Genomic DNA, 14,275 nt, shown 5'->3' on the forward strand with positions numbered 1-14,275 from the left:
TTAAAGAACTTAACTTTTGACCCAGACAAAAGTTGCTACCTCAGTATGCTACCTCAGTACTGTTAATACAGTGGGCTAGACAGGTTTCTTCAAGTTTTCAAAGCAAGTGATCTCCTTCCAAGCTACAAAATGAACTCCAAGATTAACCTTAACCATGAATGAGAAAAAATTTGTAATCATAACAGAATAGCATCTAATTATGAAGTTTTGAAAAGTAAATTTTGATGAGAAAGGAAGCCCCAAATCATTAAAATACAAAAAATTCATTGTAATGGATAAGATTGTTTTGCTACTGGAAGATGTTCCCCATGATTCTGAAAGCAAAAAATAACCTACAATAATTTTTAAATCAGCAGCAGGTTGTGATACAAAGATATGATGACAAAAGTAGAATAAGAACTTTAAAGACTTCTGCAACTAAAGATGAGTGGCACTCCTTTAGAGACAGAAACTAAGCGGACATTGGCTATCTAGAGAAATTAAGTTGCAGGATCTTGTTCCAGGACAGGTTTGTCTTGCAGTAGCCCAGTCAGTGTTGCCAAGTGAACAGCATGTTGGATGAAGGGGTTATTAATCCATCTCTTTCCCCTTTGTGGATTATCTAAAGATCATCCCACACCAGATAAATTCTAATGGTTCCCAAATGGTTCTTCAGCTCCCTCATAGCACAAAACAAGAACAAAAAAAGCCGAGTTTCCTTCCTGCACGTGGAAAGACCAACTTCTACATTTTCTTATAGATGTGCCTCCCTGTTGTGCATAAACAGAATATATTTTATTCTGCCTCTAGAGAAGAGTTCAGCTCATTTAGGTGCCCAAGGATGTCAGTAAATTAGATTAAGCCTGCCACCCAAGATGAATTATTAAAGGTCTCAGCAAGTAGATATTGGATTGTGATGTGGAAGGCTTCATATCTTCAGCAGAGAGCATTTCAGACACTCTAGATAATATGGTTTTGAACCTGTGTAAAACCATTTTGTATTTTTTTTTCTGAGCCATCACTGGAGCAATGTTCCATTGTCCTTTTCATGAAAAAAAAATAATACAGTCATTTTATATAGAACTTTTCACCCCTAGATCGCTAAGCACTCTAAAGGAAGTATCACTATCCTCTTTGTACAATTGGGGAAACTGAGGCACTGTGCGGTTAAAAGCAGTTTGCTCAATGCTAACACAGATGTCAATAGTAATAGCAGAGCTGTGAATAATAAACCCTGGTCTTCTGGCTTCCGGTATAGTGCCCAGCAGAACCGAGCATAACGGCTATTATCTTGGTCATTATCAGGGAATGAACTCATTACCTCCAAAGCTAAGCCATGAGCCTCTATAGCTTAAGACAAAGGGTTATGCCCCCTAGTTGGCAGCTGTAACGAACTGAGGGTTTGTCTACACTTACAGTGCTGCAGCGGCCCAGCTGCACGGCTGTAGCACTTAGTGAAGACGCTAACTACACCGACGGGAGAGCTTCTCCCATTGACATAGTGATGTCTACACTGGGGGTTAGGTGGATATAACTATTGTCACTCAGGATTTTCTAAGCCCTGAGCGACATAGTTATACTGGCATAAATTGGTACTGTAAACCAAGCCTTATTCTCTGCAGAACAAGCACAGAGAAAGAGAGAGACATAACACACACTGAACATAGGGTTATATAAATTCTAGCAATTACTGACTACCATCATGGAAGTCTCGGTAGTGTCCATGGAGCTTTGTTATTATAACCAACACATCCAGTGTTTTAGTTTGGTGACATATTTTCTATGTGTTTGGCTACTTGCACTTTGTCTACCACAATGATGATTTTTGACCTATACTGTTTTGCATACATGTAGGCACATATACAGCTGCCAATTTCATACTATTATTTGCAGAGGCTCTAGCAGCTTGCAGAGCATGCACACATCTTCTACCAGCTGTGGCCCTCAAGTTACAGCAACATGGTTGTCTTAAATGGATGTGCCATTACAGGACTCCTGTACAGACTTTTTTTTTCAAAATGTACTTTTTTCACAGTCTCCAAAGACCTACAGCTTGAGAAACCCTACCCCGGAGGTCTTTAATTGAAGGATCCTTGAAAGTTCTCACTCCATTATTTCAAGTATGACTATAATTATAAAACTTCAGCTGCTCATGGTCAGAGTTAGAAGTTTTGAGAGAAAGAGTCACAACGTATTTTTTTGGTCTGGACAGGGGTCCCTAACTTTGAAAATTTGACAAACTCTGCCATAAGGTACCACAACAGACTCAGTGTGACAATGAACTGCAGATTTGCTGATGTCATTTGAACAGACATGACACTTTCACTTGCGGAGAGGCTGATGAATTGGAGGTCAGAAGCAAAAAGATGTCTTTGCAAACTAGGCACTTTTTCTATTTAGCTAACAAAACTTGCAGGATCTTAGGATTCTTCAGCAACTTAGCTTGTTTCTTTACTATTCTGAAAACTCACATCAAAGTTGGGGATTCAAGTATGCACTCTTTCTCACCCTCCCTCCCCAAATCTTGTATTAGAAAGAAATTTTAACAGATAAAAACTAAGTGGAGGGCTAAGGCCTGGGGCCATACTGTAAATTTCCAATGGTTATACATTAAATAAATTTATTTTTAACTCCAAAATCTTATTTATAGTAAAATCATATTAATTTTCAGCCTCCTCCTATGCTTCCTGACCTATTGAAATAGTCTGTTGCCCACCAGGGACACTTCTGACTGACTGAAAAATCGTAAGTTTTAAATGTCAGTTAGGCCTTGTGCCCCCTCCAAAAGTGTATCCATTTTCCAGTAGCAATTTATCTTGTGCAGCTCATCCTTAAGAGCCTGAGGCAGTCCACACCAGTTACAGCAGACAATGAGTAGTATTTTGCTAAAGCACAGAGGCACTTTACCCATGAAATCCGGGTTCAGAGTAACACTGACTCAAACTATGCAATGCTCATGAGTTTAGCCTTGCAGCTAACTCACCAAGAAAACATTTCCGTGCATGAGCATTAAGCTACTAAAAGTTTGCTGCCACCAGCCTGATTCAGGATAATGATGAAGGATGAGTGAATCTCCTTCATATGATTCACAAAATACTCCAACACCAGTTATGAATTCAGACACCCATTGCCAGCATAATCTTGCTTTCCCTTACAATGCTAATATGATAGAACACAAAAGATACAAGACTGGCTTCCACTTCAAACAACACCCCCCTACCAGGGGCATTGGAGTAGGAGAGGCAGTTCAATCTGCCCACAAAGACGTTGGATTTCCCAAATTTTATACATGAATATAAAATACATGGTGTTTTTATATATTTTCCCCGTAGTACTCCACAACATGCATGCCGGTCACCAAAGCTTAGGGGTCAGCTAACAGAATGTCTCATAACTCCATGATTCCATGCAATAAATCAAATGCTCATCCAGAAAACCAATTTAAAGAAAGTGCATTTGGGGATGTAGCTGTTAGAGCTATATATTTTTAAATACATTTCTTCTGATTTATCAGGGAGGTAGGGGGAGAGAGGTATAAAGGGAAAAAAGATGGAAGCTCCCTGATACTAGCTATTTCCAAGTGACACTGGAGTTGGATTATCTTATTCCAGCTTGCTCACTTGTGTGTTCTCTCTCTCTCTCTCTCACTCACTCACACTCACTCACACACACACACAGTCTTAAAATTCAGGAGAAATACTATTTTTAAAATATCAGGAAAATCAAAGGAGAATGTATCTTTCAAAATACCACAAAGCACTATGCAGTATTTATGGTGCATAATAATTAATGACGATTATTATTTGTATTGTGGTGGCTCTAGGAGCCCCAGTCATGGATCAGGATTCCATTTTGCCAGGTGCTGTACAAAAACAGAACAAAAAGACTGCCCCTGCTTCAAAGAGCTTGCAGTCTAATCACTGTTGTGGAGTACCAGTAAAACCAAATTCGTGAGTGTTTTATAAACACGTATAAAGCAATGTGGTTTAAAAAGTAATTAATAAAGATTCATATTATCTTTCAGTCTTCAACTATTAGAATTCAGTGTTGTACAATGTATAAAACTGACGATGATTGGTCAGTCTAATTATCCCTTTCACTCTTCAGAGGTAACTGCAGACCAACCACTGATTATCAAACAGACTGAAGTCATGATATATAATGAATTTTCAAGATATATCGATTTATAGCTATAGTGTAGTTACAGAAACAAAAGATGACAAATCTTTTCATACACATAGGTGTGTATTCATTCATTTGTAGAAAAAACATAGTTACAGGCATGCCTCAGAAAAGGTAACCTGAACATTCACAAACCTACTGTATTTGACATTGCATTGTGCAACTTAATGCAATCCCAGATCAAGAACATTTTCCATCCTAAAGATTGCAGAACTCTCCTCATTTGCTATTTTATACAGCAGCTCAAAATTATCTGCACTGATAGTCTAAGTGTAGTTAACAGAGTCAAAGTTCATGTCTGTCCAATACTTTAAATGTAGTTTTACAAAATTAAGTATGCTTTTTATTCATCAGAACAGAATACTAGGCTCTGGATAAAAAACATACGTTTCTCATTTTTAAAAGCATCAGTGCTGAACTGATAAGTAAATAACGACAGAGCAGCTTGGCATTTGCAATTTGCACTTTCTTCCAATTTACCAACTAAGTATGAATTTGCATTGCTTAAAGATATAGGTAGGAAAGAGCTAGGTAACAAGGTTTAATGCAATGCATCACCTCTTGAAATCAAAATTTGAAAGGTTCAGCCAAAGGTTATACTGCAATTCATGATTAGTCTGATGCTTTGATCACAAATCCCAAGGCTTTCATGGCACAATGACAAGGATTGGTTGTGACCACACATATGCTTTAGCTTTCTTTATTGAAGTGTGATACCAACTGACACAAATTACACCAAAGCTAGCCCATATGATTCTTTTGGGTAACTTCCAATGCCTCCAAACAAGATACTATGCCTACCAAATTACATAAGGGCGACAGAAAAAAATAGTTCATTGCCAATTAATTATTTGTATTTATTTTCATAAGGAAGCCAACATAATTCCCTCTTTCAACTTTCTATTCAATGGCTCTAAATGTTCAGTAACTTCTCAACCAGGAAGAAGAGTAAACTCCTTTTACTTTTTTGTTCTCTGTCTCAATATCTCCTGTTGAAGCTGTTCCACTTTGTATAAATGCTCACATATTCAATGGAACAAGGTCTTGCAGTTGGGGGGTCTCACATCCCAGGTGAGAGTCCCAACCAGAGAGCTATAGAATCAGTCAGTCACTCACTCACTCTTTCTCAATGAGTGATTATTCATTCAAAGTGGAACAGCTTCAACACCAAAGATGGAGACACTCTACCTTCCTGCCTGATAATTCCTCATAGCCCAATGGTTAAGGCACTGTCCTGGAAGGCAGAAGAACTGTGTTTGAGTCCATGCTCTATATCAGGCAGAGTGGGGACTTGAACCTGTCTCCCCCACATCCTGGGTGAGTGCTCGAACCACTGGGCTATTGTGTAAAAGACCTCCTCCTCTTCCACAGTTTTTTGTGAGAAATGATTGACCTGGTTTAGATACCTATCTTCAGGAGAGGAGTCCCCAGGGCAGAGAAGTGCCTCTGCAACTAACTTCCTCCCATTAGGCCCCACCCCTACCTATTAGCTGGGTTAGGTGGCAGGTTCCTTCCCCACTCTGAACTCTAGGATACAGATGTGGGAACCTGCATGAAAGACCCCCTAAACTTATTCTTACCAGCTTAGGTTAAAAACTTCCTCAAGGTACAAATTTTGCCTTGTCCTTCAACCGTATGCTGCCACCACCAAGCATTTTAAACAAAGAACAGGGAAAGAGCCCATTTGGAGAAGTCTTCCCCCAAAATATCCCCCCCAAGCCCTACACGCCCTTTCCGGGGGAAGGCCTGATAAGAATCCTCACCAATTTGTACAGGTGAACACAGATCCAAACCCTTGGATCTTAAGAACAATGAAAAAAGCAATCAGGCTCTTAAATGAAGAATTTTAATTAAAGAAAAGGTAAAAGAATCACCTCTGTAAAATCAGGATGATAAATACCTTACAGGGTAATCAGATTCAAAACATAGAGAATCCCTCTAGGCAAAATCTTAAGTTACAAAAAGACACAAAAACAGGAATATACATTCCATCCAGCACCGCTTATTTTACCAGCCATTAAACAACAGGAAATCTAATGCATTTCTAACTAGATTACTTACTAATTTATCATGTTGGCTTTTGTGAATCCCATTCTTGAGCACCTAACTATTCCCATGCATTGTATAAGGAGCTTGGGTGCCTACCTCCAGATTGTGGATTCCACTAGGCAGCAGGTCACCTAAAAGTTTAGCATTGCAATGCTGATTCTAGGTCTCTTTTATGGATCCAGTCTTTAGCAGCTGTTCCCACACCAGGGCCTACTACCGAGACTACCGCTTTTCTGAAATTCACCTGTTCAAATGAGCTCTAGCTGGTCTTTAGAAGGACTTTTCAGGTTACCACCTGACTCTTGCCCCACAGCCTCAGAAGAAAGGCAATTTACCCATCACAGGTGGGGCTGTGCCCATCTCACAATAAAGGGGCCAGATACCCTCTGACAAGTGCACAAGAAACTTTTAAATCTAAAGGGGAAATATGATGAATATTCCAGATGAAGTCTGGGCTTAGTCTTTGACTTTGGTTAGAATCTCACACACAAAGTAGTGAAAGTAATGACTGTCTGAAAAAAAAGTTATATATTTTTAATAATGAAGTGATATAAGATATTCCCCTTAATTGCAGAGATTTTTTGCTCCACCCCAATTCTATACCTTTTTCTGTGATCACAGTCACAATAATAATATTTAATACACATATACAAATATTTCCATTTCAATGTGTTTCAGATAATTTAATCAGCCTTGTGAAAGAGATATTCCCATTTTATATATGTAGAAGCTGAGGCAGAAAGAGTGAAGAATTTGTCTGTTAGACTGAATACAGTAAAAAACAAGCTTCACAAAACAATCTTACCCACAGTGAAACGTAGCCTACATAAAAGACGAGCACTTAAATTACTGTAATATATTTAAATGTGCACAAGCCAGTCATATTAAGTGCCCTGGGGCATCATTTATAATTTGGGAAAAAGTTTTTTGTATGCGCTCTTCAGAAAGCATACAGCACACTGGAGAAATAAACATTTTGGAGCTATTCAGAAGTTTATTAAACATTGCAAAACATTTTCCAGAGGAACTGAGGCTAGAACACAATGTAGGCTGTTATATGAAGAAATATGGGGAAATTCTGCAAGGGCAATAACACCATTTACTTTGTTGCTCTCGGTTTAAATTATTTAAATTTAAATTATTCATCACTTCAGTTTTGTATAATTTGCACACACAGGTATAATAATGGAAATAGTTCCTAAGAGAATATGGCATTTTCAATATGCCATTTGCACTCTGATACGATGTTACCATGGGATTGTTATAAGAACACAGATGTAAAATTAGTTGGAGCCTACATTATAGCACATGACAATGTCTCCTTACTAAGAACACTTTAGTTTTAGATTCTTTTCAAAAATACTGAAAAAGGGTGGAACCGCTCCTTCAAGTAAATTGTTTTGTTAACCATACCAGCTTAAGAAAAAAAAAATCTCAACACTTCCAGCAGCTAAGCATGTCACAGGGGGTTCAGAGAACAATAACTAATCAGACTCACTTACGAGGAAAAATTAAGAAAGCTAAAAATGCATAGCTTGGCTAAAAGACAACAAAGGAGGAACCTGATCACCTATAAACATATGAAGATTATTATTATTTTAATTATATTAGCACCACGGGCCCCAACCACAATTAGATCCCTACTGTGCTGGGCACTGTAGTCTGTAAGTATACAGAGTTGCTTCCTTCAAGTATAAAGATAAGCTATAGGTAGAAGGCAGTAATGCAAGGGACCTACAGGCATTTAGCATAAGAATATGAGGCCTATAAGCCTTAGCATAAGTTAGTTAACCAGAAGCTGCCAACCCTCCAGGATTTGCCTTGAGTCTCCCAGAATCAGCATTCATCTCCTGGTGACTACTGAAAGCAATCCAGGAGATTTTAATGGGATATTTTAAGAAAATGACATTACATCATGTTGGAGGAAAAAAATCTCCTGGAATAGCTTCAGTCAGAGTTAGAAACCTTAACTAGAAGTGAGATTAGGTCAAAAGCTATAAAATGGAATGTGTGATAAACAAGTATGCTTAAAATGTTGACAGATAGCTGCAAGAAATTAGTTGGATTACATTTTGTGTATTTTACAGTAGGAACATCAGCAGACGTTCAACCGCAGGATTGCTAAAGTAACCAACTGACTTATATACTAATAAATCTGAGGTCTTTAATATACTAACCTATAGGATAACGATGCCCCAACATTATCAAAGTGACAAAGTTTAGATATGGACAGATGAGGCCAGACATCTTTAAGAATATTTGTGGTGGCCAGCAAACCGTAGAACAGGATTAAGCACGGCCTAGACTGTAGAGATCTTTTGGAATGCCAGAGATAGGACAGAATCTTCATGGACCACCACTTGTCTCACCATCTCTGGCTCTCCACAAGGATGGTGTGCATATACTCTTGTTATGACGCTGAATGTTAAAACTGTATTATATTATTGCTGCCAACTTGTTTGAGTTGGAGTGTTTGGGTGTTTAATAATTGCGTTAACAGAACTATTGCAAAGTCAGAAGCTTTTTCCTAAGTGTGAGCGTTGCCACTGTGCACACTGGGGTTCCCAACTTAATAGTAATTCTACTAACACTGGGGCTGATTTTAGGACTAGACCCTACCAAATCTTAGAGTGTTAATTGGGAATTTTTAAGTAATCAAGTTAACTAAAACATAATCAATAGAGAAGGCTACAAGAGACAGTCCTTGCCTCAAAGAGTTTACAATCCGAACAGATAAGACAAAGAGTAGATGGGGAAGCAGAGAAGCCAAGTGACTTCTCAAGGTCATGCAGTAGGTCAGTGACAGAGCATGGGGAGAGAACTCAGGTTTTCTGCATTCCACTTCAGTGCTCTGTCCACTGGACAACACTGCCTCAAATATAAATAAGATATATTTGCTGTGGTACAAAGAGATATAAATAGGTAATATTAAAAATGGAACATGCAGCCTAGAAGAAAAAGCTTCCAGACTGAGCTACAGAAGACATGAAATAGTGTCCCATAGAATGTGGTGAAAGACCACCACTTGAGATATTTGAAATTAAACTGGACACTATACCACAACATGTACTTCAGGAAATTTGCCTGCATTGGTAACCAAATTGCCTGGATAAAGATGAATATATCTTGAGCACCATCACACTGAATGCTGAATACAGGATTTAAGAGACTCAGAGAGGCAGTCACAGTATGGAACATCTTCACTGTTCCTCCTTGGATGGAACGGTCATGTTTTTAAGGGTCATTCTAGATGTGTTTATGTGTTGGGGAAGTCTAGGGAGAGATTAAGGAAGAAACAGACACACTTTACATTCTTCCCTATTAAGAATACATCTCTTTGTAAAGGATTTCCATCGCTGGAACTTAAATCCTCATCTTCAGCTGAGAAAATGTCCTGTCCTGACAAATGAAAGCTTATCCCTGGGCTCTGTCGGATAGAATGTCCGCAAATGACTTAAGCATTCTCAGTGGATTGCGAAAGGAAAGATAGTGTTTAATGGGAGGAAGTCAGAGGTTACTGAAAGCAAGGCCCAGGACCCTGATATGCATTTGATGTTGGTTACCAATAAACAGTTATTGAGTAACCAATATTATAGTTATTGAGTACAGTGTACCAATGTGACGAGCTCTTCTTGACTTGTCCAACTCAGGAAGGAGCTACAGCAAGCTGGACTAGTCTGAGCTTTTGTGTGGCCTCTTCATTCAGCATCATGAACAAAGAATTGAAGTAGTCCAGTACACAGATGACAAAGACTAGGAAAACTGACCATGTCTACATCCAAGAGGAAGAACAGCAGTCTCCTAGCTAATGAACGATGTAAAAAAAGCATTTCTCATCACTGGTATGGGCACACTAGTGAGTTTAGCAGAATTCAGACTGCACAAAGATCTTGAAAATGAGAAGCCAGATACCCTTGCTAGAGAAGCCATCATTGTTTCTGCCACTTCTTCAAAGTACTTCCCTCTTGCTATCAGCATAATCTCTGCCTTTCTTGGATAAAAGATTGGGTCAGCTACTTTTCATACACAGATTCATTGAGTGTTGTGGTGAAAGTGTTATCTGCTTCAGAGAATAAAATAAGAACTGGGTCTCATGACATATGGATGGTATTTAAATTCATGATTTTCCCAAGAGGTCTAATACAGATACTAAAAACTAGAGGAATAAGTTCTGCTCTCATGGGACTGCAAGTGTGAACATTTCTGTGGAAGAACAGATGCCATCACAACTCTATGGAAATCTAGCCAAAATCGAAACAGAGCAAGCTCAATCCCACACACCAATGGGCCAGTAGTATACTGTGACGTAGATCTAAGGCTTTTTATAGATTTAACAGTATTAGAATGGATATTTGTCCATTGTCTGGATGAGACAGTTTACTTTAATGAGCAGCATGATTTCCACATCATATGAAGTCTGATTTGGGTAGGCCAAGAATACTGGTGGTGTTCAGCTGCTAAAACTGGCTTGCCACGACTTTCTCAAAAACTGGACCTGGGACAGATTGTGTAGGAGTCTTTTTCTTTTCTAACTTCTGCATTTCTATGAACTGTAAAGCCAAGGACTGAATATACACCTTTAGGTACTTTATCCTTTGATGCTGTAAGGGCTGATCCCTCCAAAAGAAGGTGGGGATGGAACTTGATTGGACAATGTGAGGAAATCCCTACCGTTTCTGGGGAGAGATGACTTCAGTTCCCTTTGTTCTTAAATCAGATACCTCTCAACCTTTTTTCTACACAAAGTTAATGATAATAAACACATTTTCAGAGATAGTCAAAGCTGATGAATAGGGCCCTACCAAATTCATGGCCACGAAAAACACCTCATGGACTATGAAACCTGGTCTCTCACTGTGAAAACTGGTCTTTTCTGTGCTTTTACCCTAAAACTATACAGATTTCAATGGGGGAGACCAGCGTTTCTCAAATTGGGGGTTCTGACCCAAAAGGAGTTGCAGGGGGGTTGCAAGGTTATTTTAGGGGGATCACAGTATTGCCACCCTTACTTCTGCACTACATTCAAGCTGGGTGGCCAGAGAGTGGAGACTGTTGGCCAAGCGCACAGCTCTGAAGTCAGTGCCCTGCCAGAAGTAGTGCAGAAGTAAGAGTGGCAATACCATACAATGCCATCCTTACTTCTGCACTGCTGCTTTCAGAACTGGCGACTGAAGAGTGGCGGTTGCTGACGGAGGACCCAGCTCTGCAGGCAGCAGCACAGAAGTAAGGGTGACAATACCATACCATGCCATCCTTACTTCTGTGCTGCTGCTGGTGGCAGTTCTGCCTTCAGAGCTGGGGTCCTGGCCAACAGCTGCTGCTCTCCAGTTGACCAGCTCTGGAGGCAGTGCCGCCAGTGTCAGGAGCAGCACATAAGTAACCGTAGCAGTACCGCAAACCCCCTACAATAACCTTGCGACCCCTCCCTCCCCCACATACACACACACACAACTCCTTTTGGGTCAAGATGCCTACAATTACAACACATTGAAATTTCAGATTTAAATAGCTGAGATCATGAAATTTATTATTTTTAAAATCCTGTGACCGTGAAATTGACCAAAATGGGCCATGAATTTGGTACGGCCCCACTGATGAGGTATATCAAATTCAAAATATCCTACTTCTCATTAGTTGGACACCCTCCTCTCAGAAAACTTTGAGAATTATGGAAGTGCCTGGGAACAACTTAATAGTAAGAACTGTATTCTAAACTCAGCTTAAAACTGGGCATGAATTCCTGCTTTTCTCTAAAAGCAGATGGGCAATTGATGTGAAATTTCACATGTGATAGTTTTATGCCCTTTGAATTTTCTGTGTAGTTTTTGTTTGCTTTCTCTTCATACATTTTTAATAGGAAGTCTTTGAATTTGGGATCTGGCTGAAATATTTCCAGGTCGGTCCTACTTTTCAATGCTGAAAGATTTATTTTAAAAACATTATCTACACAAAAATTAGTAGAGGTGTGAATCAGTAGTAGTACTGGTGTAGCGGGTAGTTTAAAAAATTGGATGTGGGATCAGTTCTAACTGTTATTCATATTATTATTGAAAACATATGGATTGTGCACCTAAACCTGAATGACTGGGCAAAAAAACTTTTCCACAACACGAAGTGTCAGGAGCTACACTTTTCTGACAGATTTGTATCTTACAATGGCAACGGATTCATACACAGCAGCTCACACAAAATCTCCAACTGGTTGCATTTCTAATCCCACACAGATCCATGCTCAGTCACCCTGCCCCATCTCCACTTAACCATTTAGTAAAACAAACCAAGAAATTAATACATAAAAAGAGTTTCACCGTGAATCAGTTAGGTTTGTTACATATATAAACATATCTCGCACAAAGTTACCTATGCAAGAAAGTGAACAGTGAAACCACCTAACAGTACACTCTACTCCTCCACCCAGAAAGTAGAGACTTCACTATTACTACAACTAATACCACCAAGCACCGTGTCCCAATCTGTGCCCCCATCCCACCTCACCCCTGCCCTTCCCCTCCCCTCCCCAGGTCCAGATCTTGTATCCTCTGCATTTGAATCAGGCAGCACTCTCCTCCTTGTTGTCCGGTCCGAGGGAGGGTGGAAAGTGTGTCACTGACTGCAAAAGGGAGAGTCATTCTACTCTCAGTTCAGGCATCTGGACCTAGCTGAGCCCACAGAAGCCCAGAGTTGCAGTTACAGGGAATGTGGTTCTGAGCCCCAGGCTGGAGCATGCTCAGTGCAGACACAATCTTTGGGGAATTTAAATGATAAAATCTAAGATGTGAAAGGTGATTTTTCAGAGGCTTATAATTAGGCCAAATTTGGTGGATTTTCCTGGGGATGGCAAAAGGTCCCTGACAAAGTCCCTGTTCCAAAGGAAAGGGGCATTAAAACATTTCAAAGAAAAGGTCACCAAATTTTTTTTAACATGGGCAAAACAACATTTTTGTCCTTGCCCTGTTCTTTGAAATGGCTCAATTATTTTGACCGCAATTTTTCAAAAAAATTCAACCAGAGGGAGACACCCAGCATGGAAAATTTCAGCCCAAAGGATAAAAGTTTGGCAAAGTTATAAGGAACAGAAAACAAAGACTAATAATGGGAAGCGTCAGGCAACTTTAGTAAGCGGTACTACCAGCCTTGCCTACAAAAAAAAAAAAAAAAAGTTTGCAGGGTTGTAGCTGTGGTGGTACTAGGAGATCAGAAAGACAAGGTGGGTGAGGTAATTTAGGCTAAACAGAGCTCTTCATCAAGTCAGCACTTATATAATACGGTGCAATATGTGTTAACAGCTTTCACAAAAGCCAAAAACAGTATTTTACCTTGATATCAGAAGTGTCACGCTGGCTGTTGCGCCATGCTCTTGAAATTGATGAAAAAGTTCTATCTGCATGGTCAAACTTCCCGCCTTGTACATGTAGGAAAAATGTTGTAAAGGGCTCCTATGAAAGAAAAAAAAATGAAGTGATACTTTTTGAAAGAAATGTGATAAAAATGGCAATTGCAATGTCTGAAGTTTAGGGTTACTCTTACTTCATTTCCTGGTGCATAAGGTTAATTGGGACAGGTTATTTCTGCTACCCACCTGATGAATAATTCAGCCATGGCTGTTTTTGTGTGTGAGTAACCCTTATTTCTACTCTGCTGTGCTCAATGTAAATTAAGACAAATAAAAGCTTGTAAAAAATGGAAGGGAAATATTTATAGATCAGTCGTGACATGAATTGCTTTTAAACACATTAAGAAGAAAAAGCTGAATATTTTTATTATCCAAGGGTTTGTGTGGGTTGGTTTGTTTATTTTTAAATAAAGTGTTTCCAAAAATAATTGCATGGCTTAATCAGCTAAGATTTTTTTCTTTTGTTTGTTCAAGTTTATCTATTAATGCAATCAAATATTTAATACTTAATGTAACTTTACCATTGTTATGGCTAAATCTGTAATTTATGATTTAGAAAAGAAAAATGTTTGAAAGATTTAAAAGCCTCCTCTTAGTTAAAGAACACTTAAGCACATATTAGTGGGTAATTGCTTGAAATTAGCTAAGCACTATAAATTACTTCAAGGATTT

At 39.1% G+C, this 14,275-nt stretch overlaps 1 protein-coding gene across 4 annotated transcripts in view; it reads right to left on the reverse strand.

The window, feature by feature from the left end:
* LRBA (LPS responsive beige-like anchor protein) overlaps positions 1 to 14,275 on the reverse strand; it is a 558,089-nt gene that overhangs the window by 142,041 nt on the left and 401,773 nt on the right. For all 4 annotated transcript variants that reach the window (XM_073341330.2, XM_073341331.2, XM_073341329.2 and 1 more), the window contains one exon: positions 13,527 to 13,646. In XM_073341330.2, the coding sequence (XP_073197431.2) occupies positions 13,527 to 13,646 (120 nt within the window). The remainder of the gene's footprint in view (positions 1 to 13,526; positions 13,647 to 14,275) is intronic.

The sequence above is a fragment of the Lepidochelys kempii genome, chromosome 4 (assembly GCF_965140285.1).
Source record: "Lepidochelys kempii isolate rLepKem1 chromosome 4, rLepKem1.hap1, whole genome shotgun sequence".
Classification (NCBI taxonomy): Eukaryota; Metazoa; Chordata; order Testudines; family Cheloniidae; genus Lepidochelys; species Lepidochelys kempii.